Source organism: Aphis gossypii, chromosome 3 (assembly GCF_020184175.1).
Source record: "Aphis gossypii isolate Hap1 chromosome 3, ASM2018417v2, whole genome shotgun sequence".
Taxonomy (NCBI): Eukaryota; Metazoa; Arthropoda; class Insecta; order Hemiptera; family Aphididae; genus Aphis; species Aphis gossypii.
Genome location: NC_065532.1, coordinates 8,824,431 through 8,840,455, shown reverse-complemented (window position 1 = coordinate 8,840,455; position 16,025 = coordinate 8,824,431). Strand labels below are relative to the sequence as shown.

The 16,025-nt window shown below is 32.6% G+C and overlaps 1 protein-coding gene across 2 annotated transcripts; it reads right to left on the bottom strand.

Annotated features, from left to right (window-relative positions):
• Positions 1-309: 309 nt before the first annotated feature.
• Positions 310-5,435, bottom strand: LOC114133058 (enhancer of split mgamma protein-like). Of its 2 annotated transcripts, none has more exons than XM_050203504.1 (4): positions 4,596-5,435; positions 3,168-3,257; positions 2,984-3,097; positions 310-1,363 (listed from the first exon to the last, which is right to left on the bottom strand). In XM_050203504.1, the coding sequence occupies exons 1-4, from the start codon at positions 4,644-4,646 to the stop codon at positions 836-838; spliced, it is 783 nt and encodes a 260-aa protein (XP_050059461.1). In that variant the 5' UTR covers positions 4,647-5,435; the 3' UTR covers positions 310-835. The 2 variants fall into 2 exon arrangements, with proteins under 2 accessions (XP_050059461.1, XP_050059462.1); XM_050203505.1 differs by lacking the exon at positions 4,596-5,435 and adding an exon at positions 3,672-4,544.
• Between the last annotated feature and the right edge of the window lie 10,590 nt (positions 5,436-16,025).

The following is a 16,025-nucleotide window of genomic DNA, read 5'->3' as shown; positions in this document are numbered from 1 at the left end:
ATAGTATAAGTCACAGTTTATAACATTATTAGGATATCAAAGTTTTTATTTTATAATAGATTTCCCGATCGACGTCGTGGATGAGATCATCATTAAAGCACAATACTTTTTATTTTCGAGTATATATATTATTATACACAAAACTCAATCGAAATCAATATACACATTCAAACACTCGTGAACACAATAGAATAATATTAATAACATAAAATAAAATCAAGCATAATAGTAATATTATATACGTTTCAACAACGTATGATATTGGTACTCATAAAATAATAATAATAATTAAAATAATAGTAGTGATAATAATAATAATAAATAATGTTTATATTTACAAAAGCTGAAAACATAATAAATTACCGCGAGTGATATCGCGCCAAATCAAACGATGACATACACTTCGTACTTATAACAAATTCTATCTGCTCCCCCCCCCCCCCCAGAAAAAAAATTCTAAAATCAAAAAAGTTTGTGTAATCGAGTATACCCGAAAATAGTTGCTGAGGCAAACTCGCTATGCAACGTATTAAAATAATAAATTTGCGATTGTTGAAAAACACGAAACAATTATACTTAGTCAAAAATAAACCAAAAATCACTGAACTCGCTTCGTTGCGACTCTGACGCGTAGGTAGGAACCCGTTTCCCACCCAAACTTAAAAAAAAAAAAAAAAAAAACATACAAATAAATGTTCGACTACACACGAACACGATGCTATTCGCCTCCCTCCCGTGTACGCGACTTACAGAAAACAGTTTAAAATATCGTAACATTAAAATATATATAGGTTAACAGCTGGCTTTGCGTTCTTCCTGCTCAAAGTCGTCCCCCTCACCACGGCCGCCACATGGGATCGCGAAGGGCAGCGGCGGCGGCGGCGTCTTGCTGCAGAGTAGGCGGCGACCGGCCGAACGCGGGCCTGGTGGGTTTCGGCCTGACGACCGTGTGCGGCGGGCCCCGGTTCGACGCGTTCAGAGCGACGGGCTTGAGCGTCGTCGGGGAGGCGGCGGCGATGGCGGCAAAGTGGACGGCTTCCGCGGCGTTTCCGGTCTGGCACGGAGGCGCGAACACGGTCGAGGCCGACGGCGGGGGCGTCGGCGGCGTGTTGTCGGGCGCCCTGGTCGGCGGCGTCCGGTCGTCGGACGCTGCCGCGGGGGCGATCTGTCGCTTGTCGGTGGCGGCCATCGCCGCGGCCGCGGCTGCGGTGGCGGCTGCTGCGGCGGCCGGCAGTTGGGATTCGAGCGCGCGCGACACCGATTTGGCCAGGTACTCGACCAACCGTCGGCCGACCACCGAGTCCAGGCCGGGCAGCGACAACAGGAAACTGCACGCTTCGCTGGCGCAGTGGCTGAATCCTTCCTGCGGACAGTTGAAAATATTAACACGACAAATTCATATAACGGAATTGTTTAGCGATCGATCGTAAAGTGCATCGACAAATAATAATATATATAGTATAGTATTGTATTTTTATAAATGACAAGTAATTATATGCGATTTGTGAACATGCATTTTTTTTTCGTTTTTTGACTCTGTTCTTACATAAACGATTAAATATTATATCAGTATTAATCCTGACTTGATAATAACGGTATAGTTTTCACAAATGACTCGCGTAGATATAATATTAGGTATTATAATATTTAAAAATCTATATACAGGTTAAAATGTTAAAAATCACAATATTATGCGCATTTGTTTTTATTTCAAAATCAGAGACCCCGCGTGTTTGTGTGTTATAACAAGCTGTGTTTAACGCGAAAATTATCAAAAAAAAAAAAAAAAAAATATTCCATCATAGCCGTGATACATTACGCGTGTGTATACCTTTACGATAATATGTTTAAATTGTATAGAATGCCACCGCCGCAGTGGCGATAACACTCCCACACGTCACTGATATTCTAAAGCGTGTACCGTTTATATTATGTATACCATAATCGTAATTTTGTTTTAAATATGTATATACCTGTATAGTGTATAAATACTATTCTCAGTTCTCACGCGAACTTCCGACGCCCCATGTGTGTTTCCCCTCGCCTCACCACCACGCTCATAATTCGGTAGGTAACCGTAAACAATGACCCCGAGTTGCTCTGAACTGTTTTTTTTTGGGAGGAGGAACCATTTTTTTTTACATGCGTTTTATCAGTAATAAACAATTAATTAAAAGATAAACATGAATGTGGCCTTGACCTAATGAAATATGACATTTATTGTTAAACTCTACATTATGCCGATGTCTCCGGATACGCTCTGGAAACCCGGAAATGTGTTAGAAATACTATAACTTGGATGTGTTTCATTCTTCTAAAATAACTGTTATGTTATACAAATTATGATTTTATTTTCGTGAGCATCAATTCTTTTTAAAATTAATCACATTATAATATTTATAAGAACACGAGTATAATATAACAATGATATTATGCTATTAGCCTGTACATACCTTTGCGTGTATATTTTAATTTACAAAACTATTTTGTATGGCGTTTTCAGATAAACTTTTAGATTCTTACTAATTTTACAAAATATTTTAATAAAATAATAATTTGTTTGTGTTTTAAATTTTAATAATAAATACCTGGTATTATTTTTTATACTGAGTGAAAGTGTATTTAATGTGGTATATTAATATACTAGAAGAAATAATATTATAACTATTACACTCTAGTAATTTTTTTTTTATTTCGTCACATTAGATGTTCACTGATTAGAATTACTTAGGTACTTTAAAACTAAATTAATATATTTTAAATTTCATTTAACCTCTTCTACATTAACCCTGCACATAATAAAATTGTAGATATAATAATGTAATTGTTACCACGCAATCGAAAAATAAAAATTAGTACGCATAATGACAAATGAAAGTGACTTTGGCTTTTATATAACTTGTATGATACTTAATGTCATCAAATGATAATGAACCGTAATAATAGTCTTGGTACATCAAATACATAATTATTTTAAACTTACTTGAAATTTATAAGCTTCTTCTACAGGATCTCTCCTAGTAATCTTTTGCAGATGTTTAACGGTAAATTCCAAAATGTCTGCCTTTTCGAGTTTATCAACATTTTCACCTTCAGCCTAAAAATAAAACCAACATTGCATTCAATAAATTTTTAAATAAAGCAATTATTTTAAAATGTCCTCTAACCTCTAAGGCAGAAAACATTAGATCCTTCAATTCGTCTAAACACCGATTGATGCGAGCACGTCGCTTTCGTTCCAATAACGGTTTTGTTATCTGTTAATCAAAATAATAATTATTATAGATGGTGATAATTTAAAAAAAAATCAATTTCTACAATAAAATACAAATAGAATAAATATATGATAAAAAAAGTTTCAAAATAATAAAACACATATTTCCTCGAGCATTTTAGTCGATTAACTAAGTAATTTAGTCGGCATAATTATATACTTGCTACCTACTACAAACCAAACCAAACTAACTTAGGTAATATGAAACACGTGACTGTATGTCATTTATTAATACCAAACTACGATGTACACACTACACACAGTTTTAAAATCCACACGAAACGCATTCATCGATCATCCCAAAATCACAAAACGTATTCTATACTAAAAATTAATCAAACAAAAACTCGAATATAGTAAACTATTAAAATATAGATGTATTTATAATATACAGAACCTTATATTTTCACTTCTCTCCCGGTCCACACGTCAAACCACTAATACGTAAAGCTAAAAAAAACATTATAAAATCGTAGTTTATACAAGCATAGCCTTTGTTAAATCGTATAATATAATAATATGTATTAAAAACGCGAACGGTAAAATAAATTTTAATTTCTATACATTTAATGAAGTAAGTATATATTTAAAATTTGTGTGGTTGCGCAATTTTTGTCGAGTGTGATATGAACATATCGGAATCTAACATACGGAGGATACTATGGAAAAATGCTAAGATACGATCTGGAAAATCGCTTAGTTCAAAAATTACGATACAATACAAACACGATATTTGATCAATAGTTTTAAAATTTATTCGTGTATAGATAATATCTTATTTTTCTATTTACCGTGATATACTGATATGGTTGTTTTATTATTGTGCGTGACATCGTGCATACGGGTGGTATGTATTTCTTTTATAATATTCTTATAACAATACTATATTATACAGCCTTATATTATATGATGGATATATTTTATGGGATGAATGTTTGCTGTCAGGGAGGTTATAGTGGAGGGAAAATCGATTTAAAACCATTCATATTAACGATAAGATCTGTATTCTAAATCAAATCGTTTATAATACTCATAGTTATACTTAAATACAAATAATGTATACGATATGAAATTTATAGCATAGCCCGGACGTTCATACTTTATAGTCTATAAACTACCCGACATAATCTGAAAATCGTATAAAAAAATGCCAAAGTGTTGTTCGCTGCCAGTAAACTCAACGATAAACGCTATATTATATTATTTCATAAAACAAACGACATCATCGCGGAATCATATATTATTGTGATAATTATTATTCATATATGCGACCTGCGCGTGAATGAGTGATGATGGGAAAAAAAAAAACAATATGGCTTACCTTTCTGTAGGTTACGGTCCGAGAAATCGGCGACGGAGTTGGCGAAAACATGACGTGCAGTCGACTATAGCTGGTTAAACAAAAAAAAAAAAAAAAAACAAATCCGACGGCCGTAAACCGGGAATAAAAAACAACAACAATATTATAGTGTTATAATATTATACCGTCGCGAAAACGCGTAAATAATAAACCATTCGAATAATAATAATAATAGTATCGACAATCGGCGAACACGCGAGCGCGAAATGCTCGCCGGACGACGGTGGGTATCGGACTGAACCTACGACGGCGGCGTGCCTGTTGCCCGTCTCACTCCGCCGCCGCCGCCGCCACCGCCGACGCGCTTCTTCCTCTTCCGTCGCCGCCACTGCCGTCGCTCCCCTTCTAAAAAAAAACACTCGTACCGGGGGGGATGATATCGGCTCGCGCGCCACCGACACACGATCTCTCGGGTCCCTCGTACCCTTCGCGTGCGTAACCCCCTCGGGAGAGCTGTCGTTCGGTTCCCACGGATACGCCGTTCACACCCCCTTCGGCGCCCGTCCGCCCGAGATCGTCGCGAGCGCGCGCGCCCGTAATTACATTATTCCGTTCGTCCGCGCGTATTGCGCATATAGGTAAAGGTGAGTCTCGCTCGGGTCGTCTGGTAAGGTGGCGTGCGCGTCCCCCACAGCTTCCTATTTATATTATTATTTTGCTCCCCGCGACGCCGCGCCCCGATACGGACGGAGACGCTATTCGCGGGCCACGTGCTCTGTGCCCCGGAAATTCGGAAACAACGCCAAACAGCAGCATCGAACACAATTTTATACAATTTTATACGTTTTCTAATAACCGTATTAATTATGAAACTATTTTCACATGAGTATTTACTATATTATTTATTATTATTAGTCGAAAACTTATCGATATCTATAAGAATGTAAATAAAATATCCAAAAGTTAGTTGTTTATTTAAAAAACGAGATTTTTCCAAATTTTTAAACTGATAAGATTGTCTGATATATATATATTTTTTTTAATGTTTCAATTGTTCAAAAAAAAATCTATACAATACATAATTATACTTATATTTATTATATATATTTGTAGTATAAGCCATAACTATCAATTTCGCGTGCCATCATAATGTTCTAATTTATTGCTTATAAAATATAATAACAATTATTTACTTAAAAATTTCTCCTAATCTTTTATACTTTTATACTAATATATTTTTACGAATTGATAAACGTTTGGAATGTGATCTGAACCATTTTTTTTTTTATGGATTTTAATCATAATTTTCTAGAAAATAAAAAAATCGCATATGATACTGTAATATTAACGTAATTTATTGTTGATCATCTTTACTTGGCTACTAATTAGAGATAGAATTTTATAAGTAAAGCATATTTAAAAATAAATAATGATGTTAAGTCCGCGAAAATTCACAATTTTTACGTTTTCTAAATTACAAAAATAAAGGTGTTATAGAATTATGATCGACCCATGTTAGTATAAATATTAGATAATTTATAAATGTTGATTATTATACCTGTTGCTAATTTATAACTTCATCATTTAATTCACTGCTTTGTGAAAAAAAAATAAAAAATTAACGTTGTACGTCATGTAACATATACATAATATATTATAGTAAAACAGTTTTCGTAGTATAATTTATTTTTAATACGTACTAGACATTATTTTTTAGGTTTGAAGATTATCTATTCAAATGCATTAATTATTATGACGTCATAATATCATTATGTTCACTACTTCTTTGCTTGTATAAATGGACAAATTTAAATCACATCTATCAACATTTTTTTTTTTTATATAAGACTGTGACCCGTGAAAATTATACTTTTAGATTTTTTTAAAATACTTGTACCGTATACGATGTACATAATATTAAATTATACTCAACAGTTAATCGCTTTATTATACGTAATTATTATACTACACTTATACGTGCTATGGGAATCGCTAATAAAATTTAATTCAAGTGCAATAAACTAATTAACATGTAAAATGTAAAACGTATTCAAATCAACTTCGCCGTCTTATTATTTTACTCGACCGCAATGATGTTTCATCTTGTTATTCCAAGTATTATTGAATAAATGCATAAAAGTGTATAATAGTCTTTCGCAATAAATGGATTTGGATTAGATTTTTAAAATAAAAATGTATACTTTTATTATATTAGTTTAAGTAGGTACAATCAAACTACTTAACATAAACTCGTACAAATGCGTTTTTATTTTATTATTATTATTGTCTTGGAGTTTTGTTTTCAACAGTTAATAACATTCATTAAAACAACAATATATTTTGTGTTAACACAAGGAATCTGTGTTTATTAGTACCGAAATTTATTGATCCTAAAAAATATAATTTTCTTATATGCATAAGTTTGATAATAAGTCTATTATATCTTAATGACAACCATACAAAATTATAAAAAAATACTTTGTTACTAAAGTTTTATTTTTGTGCCGTTTACTTATACTTATGACAATACACATTGTCATAATAGGATAATAATTATTAAGTACTATAATGCTTTTATTATATACGATGAAAAAAATCAATTTTTTCACATTATTAGATATATCAATCACTCTGCAGAGATTGAGAAGTTATACAGATTTAATCATCAGGGTTAGACGCTTCATTAATATAAAATACATAACAACCCTTATAATAGATTTAGGGTAAATCGAACAGGGAACAGCGCAGATGTAAAAAAGGGAATCGCATAATAAAATATGATATGTATATGTTTTATCATCTCGCTATACGTATAATATAGGTTCGTGTTTATTTTTTTTTTTTTGACCTAAGTCTTATGTTTCAACGAATTCGTCGTCATTATCGAATTATACAGAAATCAGCTGCAGAAGTATAGGTATGACGTAATGGCGTTGTTATTTATATACACATAATTTAATGGTTTAAACTTTTGAAATTGGCGTATAACATATATTAGGACACAGATATTATTGTAATAATAATACATTATGCAGTCATTATCTGATATTTTTATGGTATCGAAAATAAGTCTCGTCCGGCGGAAACGGTCTGCTGCGGGACAAATCGGTATACAGAAAAAACAAATCGGAACACGTTTTACGGACGTTTAAAATATATACGAAGCAGTCGCTGCACCAATAAAACATCATAAGGTAAGGCGACATCACTATACTTATATATAATATAATATTATGTTATACACTTACAACGACAATACTCACAGTGATGTACGATAAATATATTATATTGTCTTGTAGGAGGGGTAGAAGAGGTTCGCGGTGAAATAATATAATTTAATAAGAAGAAACGAATTTAATACGATGTGTACAAGAAAGAACGAGACGAGTGGGAAATCGAGAAAAACACGTGAATTTTTTTTTATATAAGTACTATATACTCCATAGCAATACCTCTCTCTCTCTCTCTCGATAGGTATTATGTATTATCTTATGATATATATATATTATTAAAAAAAAGTTGGCCGACGGTGAGGAGGAGGCGCACGCGAAGGACACGGTCAAATGGAGTGAACGCGGAATTATCGCAGACATAATCCGGTAATGTACCTATGGTGATATATATATATATTATTATTATTATTATGTACACGAAATAATAAAATGTAATATAATACAATACAATGTACCTATATTATAATAATAGTGCGGGCCGTCACGAATCGCGTCCATTCATCCGTCAAAGTCGTCCTCCACGGTAAGAGGGGATAAAAAAAAAAGGAAACGAAAATAAAAGCGACTTGGTCGTCGGCCGCGGATCGCGTGCGATCGCTGTGGGAAATAATGCATAGGTACATCGAGGTACCGATGGTACGACACGCTTATAATGTATACTTTATATACTTACCTATGTATAATATCGTATACAGAGCGATTTTTCATCTCGATTCATAGCTGCTTATCAATACATAATAATACGATATAAAATTATAAAATTAGAGTTGATATATAAATATAATAAAAATAGAACATAAGTCATAGTATACATATTATTTAAGTATAGGTACTATGATGATATATGATGCGAAAAACGTTTACTGCTACATTTATCGATCCAAAACCAAAAACCGTTACGTATATACGCCCCAATAAACCATTATAATATTATAATTTAAAATAATATCGTTTATGGGCGACATTTTGTCAGACGTAGGTATGTAATATGATTTATTCGTACACGGACACGAACTATATATATATACAAATATATATAGACAGGCTCCGCGATGTCCAGATTTTAAAATCGAAATCTTACGTAAATAATATTAAATGAACGATGCTAAGTATACGCCTATATTGTATTTACATAAGATCGTTCGAGCCACGAATAAATTTAAAATCAAACCGCGGGCGCCTAAATGAGAACGCGGTATTCGTGTCGGAACTGCAGGGCGCTGTGTACGCAGTGGAGATATTTGAGTTTTTGAAAGGGGTGTCAAAATTTGAGCGGTCCAATTTTTTTGTCAAAATTATGTGTATTTCATGTATGTGGTGTTGAAAGGTCATAATATCATATTTACTGTTTTAAAATAAAATAAAAATTGCCTGCAATCTAATTTATCATACGATGTATGATTGTATATAAGTGTCATATCAGGGTCTAAAATACTGCGTGTCCCCTGAATATCAAACGCGTGTGTCCAAGTTTTATAACGTGTTTTTAGTTTTGATCTCCGAAATAAGTAAGTAATAAGAAACATTTAGGAATTTCAACACAATTTAAAATATTTTGAACTTTTACTCGTATTTATTTTATACATTTTTAGTACCATCTAGGTAAATAATATTGTGTAAGGTAAATGGTACATATAATCTGTCAAAGCACAAAGGTGTAACAGTTAAATTGATAAGTGTGTCGACTGAAATCGTATGATGTATTTTAGGCCACACGCCATATTATATTTATATACAACAGGTAGGAGCTAGAGACGCCGAAAAAAAATAAGGGCGCCAAAGCGCGCACCCCCTGCAGTCATCTCCTCTCGCCGAACGTCGACTCTGACCGTAGGTATATAGTGTACTCACGGGCAAGCCGAGTCGATTTTCGTTTTATGCAACGCCGAACCTCGAGCATAAGCGGCCGTGTATATAGATATAATATAATATTATGTATACCGTGTATGCGAGCGCGCGCGGAAACGAATATAACAATATAATAATAATACGGTACCTCATAATATCATGCTTAACGCGTGCATAAGACGGAGAACGAACGAACGACGACGACGACGACGACGATAATAATAATAAAAAATCCAAGACGAATATAAAAAAAAGAATAATAATAATAATAAAACGAAATAAAAAAAAAAAAACAAAACGACTACGACGACTACGATAATAAAACACTCGTCGTGAAACGGACTTCTCAGGAAGCGTGGGAACGGCGCGCGAGTGTAGCAACACAAGACGGTTCGTGTACACATTATACTATATATACAACACACACATATATATATATATTGTGTGCGAGAGTGGGCTCGCGCGCGCGCTCGCGCGTGGTGAGATCGACTGCGGCCGCCCGCCGAGACTATCACTGTATACATATATATAATAATTATAATAAGTCGACGACGTATGTGTGTTATGCGTATTGCGTACCGAGCCCCCGCGCACGGTCCCCCCCTCGTGTTCCCGGGTTAGGTTAGTCCCGCGCACGCGTCCGTAATATAATTATATATACCGTTCCTGCACGTTTGTACGTATAATATAGCAATAATAATAATATTATAATAATATGATAATATGATAATAAAGTCGTTTACATAATATATTATTGTCATATTATGCCTACCGTCGTTGTCGTCGTGTGTACAATGCGAATACGGAGAGAGAGAGAGATTATACAGGTACACTCGGCAGTCCTCTCGGAAAATTTTCATGAAAATCTAATTACTATATAATATAGGGATGCGCTTTGAACGTTCCGACGCATGAACGTGTCGTATACGCGTGGGTCACCTGCAGCGTATATTATGACGTACTACGATCGGATTGTTTTTACCGAGACCGCTGCAAAAGTCTAAAATGCTATTCTCCCCGCGATTTATCTGCCGCGTGCAGAGAGACCCTATAAAACAAATTATCAGTCTCCTTCCCGAAGCGAACTACCGTCGGATAGTCGGATAGCGCAACTGCAGATCTCGTTTGTGGCTCTCGAAGATTTATCTTCGATATTATAATAATAATATATACCTTTTGAACACTAACTTTAATCGACGGTCGCATCAATCAGTGGTTTTTATTGCGCTGACCGCTGCGGAAACTGATTAATCTAGTAAAATATGACGTAATTTAGCTCACATCCATAACAGTAACATAGTATAATGTTATTGTCTGCGGGTTTTGAGCCAACGAATAATTCGGATCTGCAGAAACGTCAATAAACAAATAGATAACTGTTAATTTTTTTAAAACAAAATGTATGTTCGTATCGATTGACCAATCGAAAATACAATAAAATATGTCAAACGTTGTGGCCGATTTAATCATTGTCCACGAATAAATAATCGTTATTGTGCGATCCACTTTTTGCGAAATCTATTAACAGTTATGGCCGTCTGTCTTGTAGTGGTTACTTATTTTTTTTTTTAATCGATTTAACTGATTTAAGTATTTAGAACAATTGAAAAAAATTCTCGCGAGCGTACACTTGTAGTGTGTGTGTATTTTTTATGTATTTTTTTTTATCCGGGTAAAAGGGAAGTAATAATAATGATTATTATTTTTAATGACAAATAAAAAGTTTCATTTCTGTTATTTCTGTTGCAGTGTAAAGGTTATTTTGATAATACGTAGAATATATTTTCAATAATACAACGTATAAAATAATAATCACAAAAAAAAAACAAATTGTACTTATTCGTGAAAACATCCTTTGGTCGTAACGCGCTGGAAGTGGTGGGCAGGAAATGAAAATTGTATACCCGTGCGATGTTTCGGGTTCCTACGAGAAGTGGTTTGACCTTAGAGATGCCTAGCCTAACCTTATCTTATAGGTCTACTACCGACATGTGTCGTGCTGTATATTACCGAGGGGTGGTGAAGTTATATAGGTATACATAAAAAATATATTATATGCACCGAATATTGCTTCCCGTATTCAGTGGACCGATGTGCACCAATCCTTAAGTGAAGTCTCTTTTTTATCATCATGTTGAACATTTTTCGATCAACGAAACGCAGACATTTACTGTTCTCGAATCCAAACGGAACTACTTCCAGTGTACAATTTGTGATAACAATATTATACAAACCAGCGGGGAAGTCAACGATTATAGTTTTTCGTGAAACATCATGCAAATATAATATTTCAAGCGCATTGATGTACCTATCTACTTAAAAATTAAAATTGTACGTTCACTTTAAACATATTTAATATCTAATAATAATGGACAAATACTGTTGGTCGATATCGAGAATTTCTTATATTTAGCCCGTCCAAATTGATTTTCAATGGCACCATACAGCTATTATCAATCCATTGCAGTGCTGCAATAACGAGTTTTTTCTGCTGTAATCCGACTGCTGTAGTAATAACTAATAATCTGCTAGATACATTTTTCCCCGCCACAAGTCGGATTAAAAATAACATTTTATTTTTTGCATTCGTATGCATTGTACAAATTAGCTGTCAATAAATATACGGTTGTAGTTATTTCGCGTAATGCGGTTAAGTATATTAAACTTGGTTTTGCAGCCAAACACGTATACATTCTCGTATTGCAGACCAAACAATAGGTATTTTCGGGTTCGAAATCAAATTAAAAAATTTAATTTGGTGGTTTCATATAGGTGACCATATTTAATTTTAAGTTCTTATTGTTAAAATGAATGCCGCGGTATTTATAATAAATACACAAAATTGGTATTTTATAGTGTAAATAATATAATCAATAAAGTGATTTAACAAAAATATATAAAATCATCATACAACTTACAACTACCTACAGTATAGTTATTTAAATATTTCTTTTTTTTACTATTCTAAATTTTAAATTTATAAAACTAGAAGTTGTTATGGTAGTTATTATTGATGGAAGATTTTTTCATAAACCTCAGGTTTTGAATTAAAATAGTACGAAAAGATTTATAACTTTAATATTATACTCGTATTGCGTACACTAAGTGAACTACAAATAAAATGAAATATTCGAACGTCAAGACCTAATCTCTCCTCTACTCATCTTAAAATAATCCTTAGTATGGATAGGTACCAGTATTACAATAAAACAATAATTTATACTTTTTTAATTTTAATCACGTTTCTAAACCTTTTCTATAATCTCCAATAACTGTTGCTACCGTGGATGCACCGTGCGTGTGATATTCGACAAAAAAATAAATTATAAACCATGTAGTTTGAATATAAATCAACTGATAATAGTATAATTAATACTAATTTTAATCATGTAGATTTTAAAGAAAATTTGTTATTTAGCACACACATTATAAATATATTCGCAGGAAAAATAACAAGCGACCTAATTGTTACCATCATTTACATAAACAACAAGATTACACGATATTTTATAAACTCATTACAATTTATTGACGATTTAAGAGTCGATATTTTAAAATAGTCGATGCATAGATTATATAGACGTATGTATGTGACTATACGGTATACATTATAATATTATATTATTTTACAAGACATTGATTAAACGAGTTTTTATTATATACAACTTTTTCCTATAACATGGTCTATAATTTATTTCTGATATTTCATTTAGCCCTAAGTCATCAGTCGTTTATACTTAATTACCAACATATTCTCAGGAAATTAGTGTGGTCATTAGATCGAGATCTGTTATAGTTTGGAATGTTAAATGACCTCCGAAAAACCTAAACATTGGAATATTCAACACAAAATTTAGTAGGAACACAAATGTATGCATATACTCGACAATACAAAATGCTCAGAGGCACACGTCATAATATATTTTCATTTAAAAATTGATTAGTTAAAAATTACGTAACGTGTAAAAAAATAACATACCTATAATCTCATATTATAACATTGGAACATTTTGTTCAAGTTTTTAATATGGTTATTACGAACTAATAACACGTATTTTTCAATTATTATTGAATATACGTATTTTATTGAAATATTGCTGTACAAATAACACGATGTCTCAATAAATATAATTCATCTAAAATAAACTATAACGCATAATGGATACCCATATTACGTGAATAGCTAACAACAAAACACATTCTAACTGAACGTTAACGATACCATCGATTCGGTCTTGACTCATCGCTTGAACCAACTCCAAACTAAAATATTATTTTTAATTTTAATTATTATTATTTACTTTTTAAATCAAATACGGTGATCCTGAAAAATTCAAAAAACTTGAAATTTAAGTGAGCAGTGGTATACCTATTACAATTTACCCAACTCAGTGAAGCCCCTATCACCCCTATCATCAACCCTCCTCAAAAACACGCCACTGACCTGACCACTACTGTTAAAATAATCTGTAAACACAAAAATGGGCCCAACTGATGCCTATATCACTGCCAAAGTTATTAATAAATATCAATATCAATAATAAAAATAAAATTAATTTATCGAAATATTGTCCTGAGCGTGTATACTAAAATTGGTATATATTATAATATATTAATATATACTTGACTTGGAACACAGGATCTCGGCGAAATAGGTATATGATGTATATCAGCGAGCAGATTTGTCCGTATAGGTACTTCGTTTTAAATTTAAAATGTGATGTACTTAAAAGTATTATTATTTATTATATTTTCAATGTCCACTTATATTATATCGATTTGTGAGTAGATTTCATTTATAAGTTATTATATAATTTCTATGCGGCCTATCCAATAATTCTTTTACACAATACTTAATATAATAATACATAATATTATAGCGTTCTGATTCCCGTTGCATTCGCCCTGATAATCTCCGGAACCTGACGACAACTGTAGTAGACCATAAAACTACTACAGAAATTTTCTGTCAATATCATAATATATAATGTATATTATTGGTACTCGTATTATTGTATAATATAACACGATTGAGTGGTTGCATTCCGAGGTACAGCCATATATACTATAACACACGCATTTAAATGAAGTATTTTTGAATGAAATGAAGCAATTTTTGCAAAAGCAATATTCGTTTGAAATCAATGTGTGTTTAATGATATATTTAATTAAATTATACTATATTGTATACCGTTATATATAGACTCGTCGGTAATTCAATACAAAGTCTGTTCATGTTTACTTATACACTGCAGTTGTTCTACTTTAAATAATATTAGATTTATGAATTATAGAATGCATTACAAAGCCCTTAAAAGTGTAATAGTACACAATAAAAAATAAAAATGTATATAATTTAAAATCAAATTCGTTATTAATAAATCATTTTTTTGTGAAAATTGTGTTTTTCATTAAGTTGTATAAAAAAAAGCATAAATGCATTTTTAAATATTTATTCCATCGCCAGGGATGGCAAACCAACCTGTGGCATGTCGGCTTACTATAATGTTTTTTTCATTGTTTGAGGTTGCGTTAAGTGAAACAAATAATAGTAAACAAAATTATTTATTATTACTAAAAAACATAATCATCAATTATATAAAAGTTTGGAATTCACTACTTCCTGATATAATATTTTTTACGTTGAAAAAAAAAATTAGTTTATTTGAATAAAGTCAATTTTTACTTCAGTTTATTATACAATACGAGATGTGTGAAAGTTTATTTTTCACACTGAATCTTTTCAAATCAAAATATAGGAATAATACAACGTTGAAAGAAGGTAACTAATAATATTATGCTGCCTGTTTTAATTAAAATATCGAACACTAATAAAATCCACAACTTTACTGATATAATGATATTAAAACATTTACGCTGAAATTGTTTAAGATCTCCCCTTCTCGTCGACCAAAGAAAAAAATGGTGTATAAATAGATGCTTATCTAAAAACATATATATTACTGGCACGTGAATATTTTTTAAGACTTTGATTACGACATTTAGGCAAGCGACTCGAAAATGGTTCGCCACCCTTCGATATTATACAATTATGTCACGCACACACAACCGTATACATTATTTTAACCGTACTCAGTTTTCTTTCATATCTCGCGTCAGGCACGTACACAGGGGGGGGGGGGGTTCAACCCCCCCCCGAAAATTAATAGTTGTGTAGTTTATTTGTATCATCATTCATCGATAAATATTGAATATTTTTTATGAACCCTCCCCCCGAATTTTTTTTTTGTGTACGTGCCTGTCTCACGTTATATTTTTTATGTCTAGTTGATTTTTTTCCAATCCTAATAATGTGTATATATATGTAACGATGAGGACGATGACGGTGTAGGTGAGTATCATTTAGGTT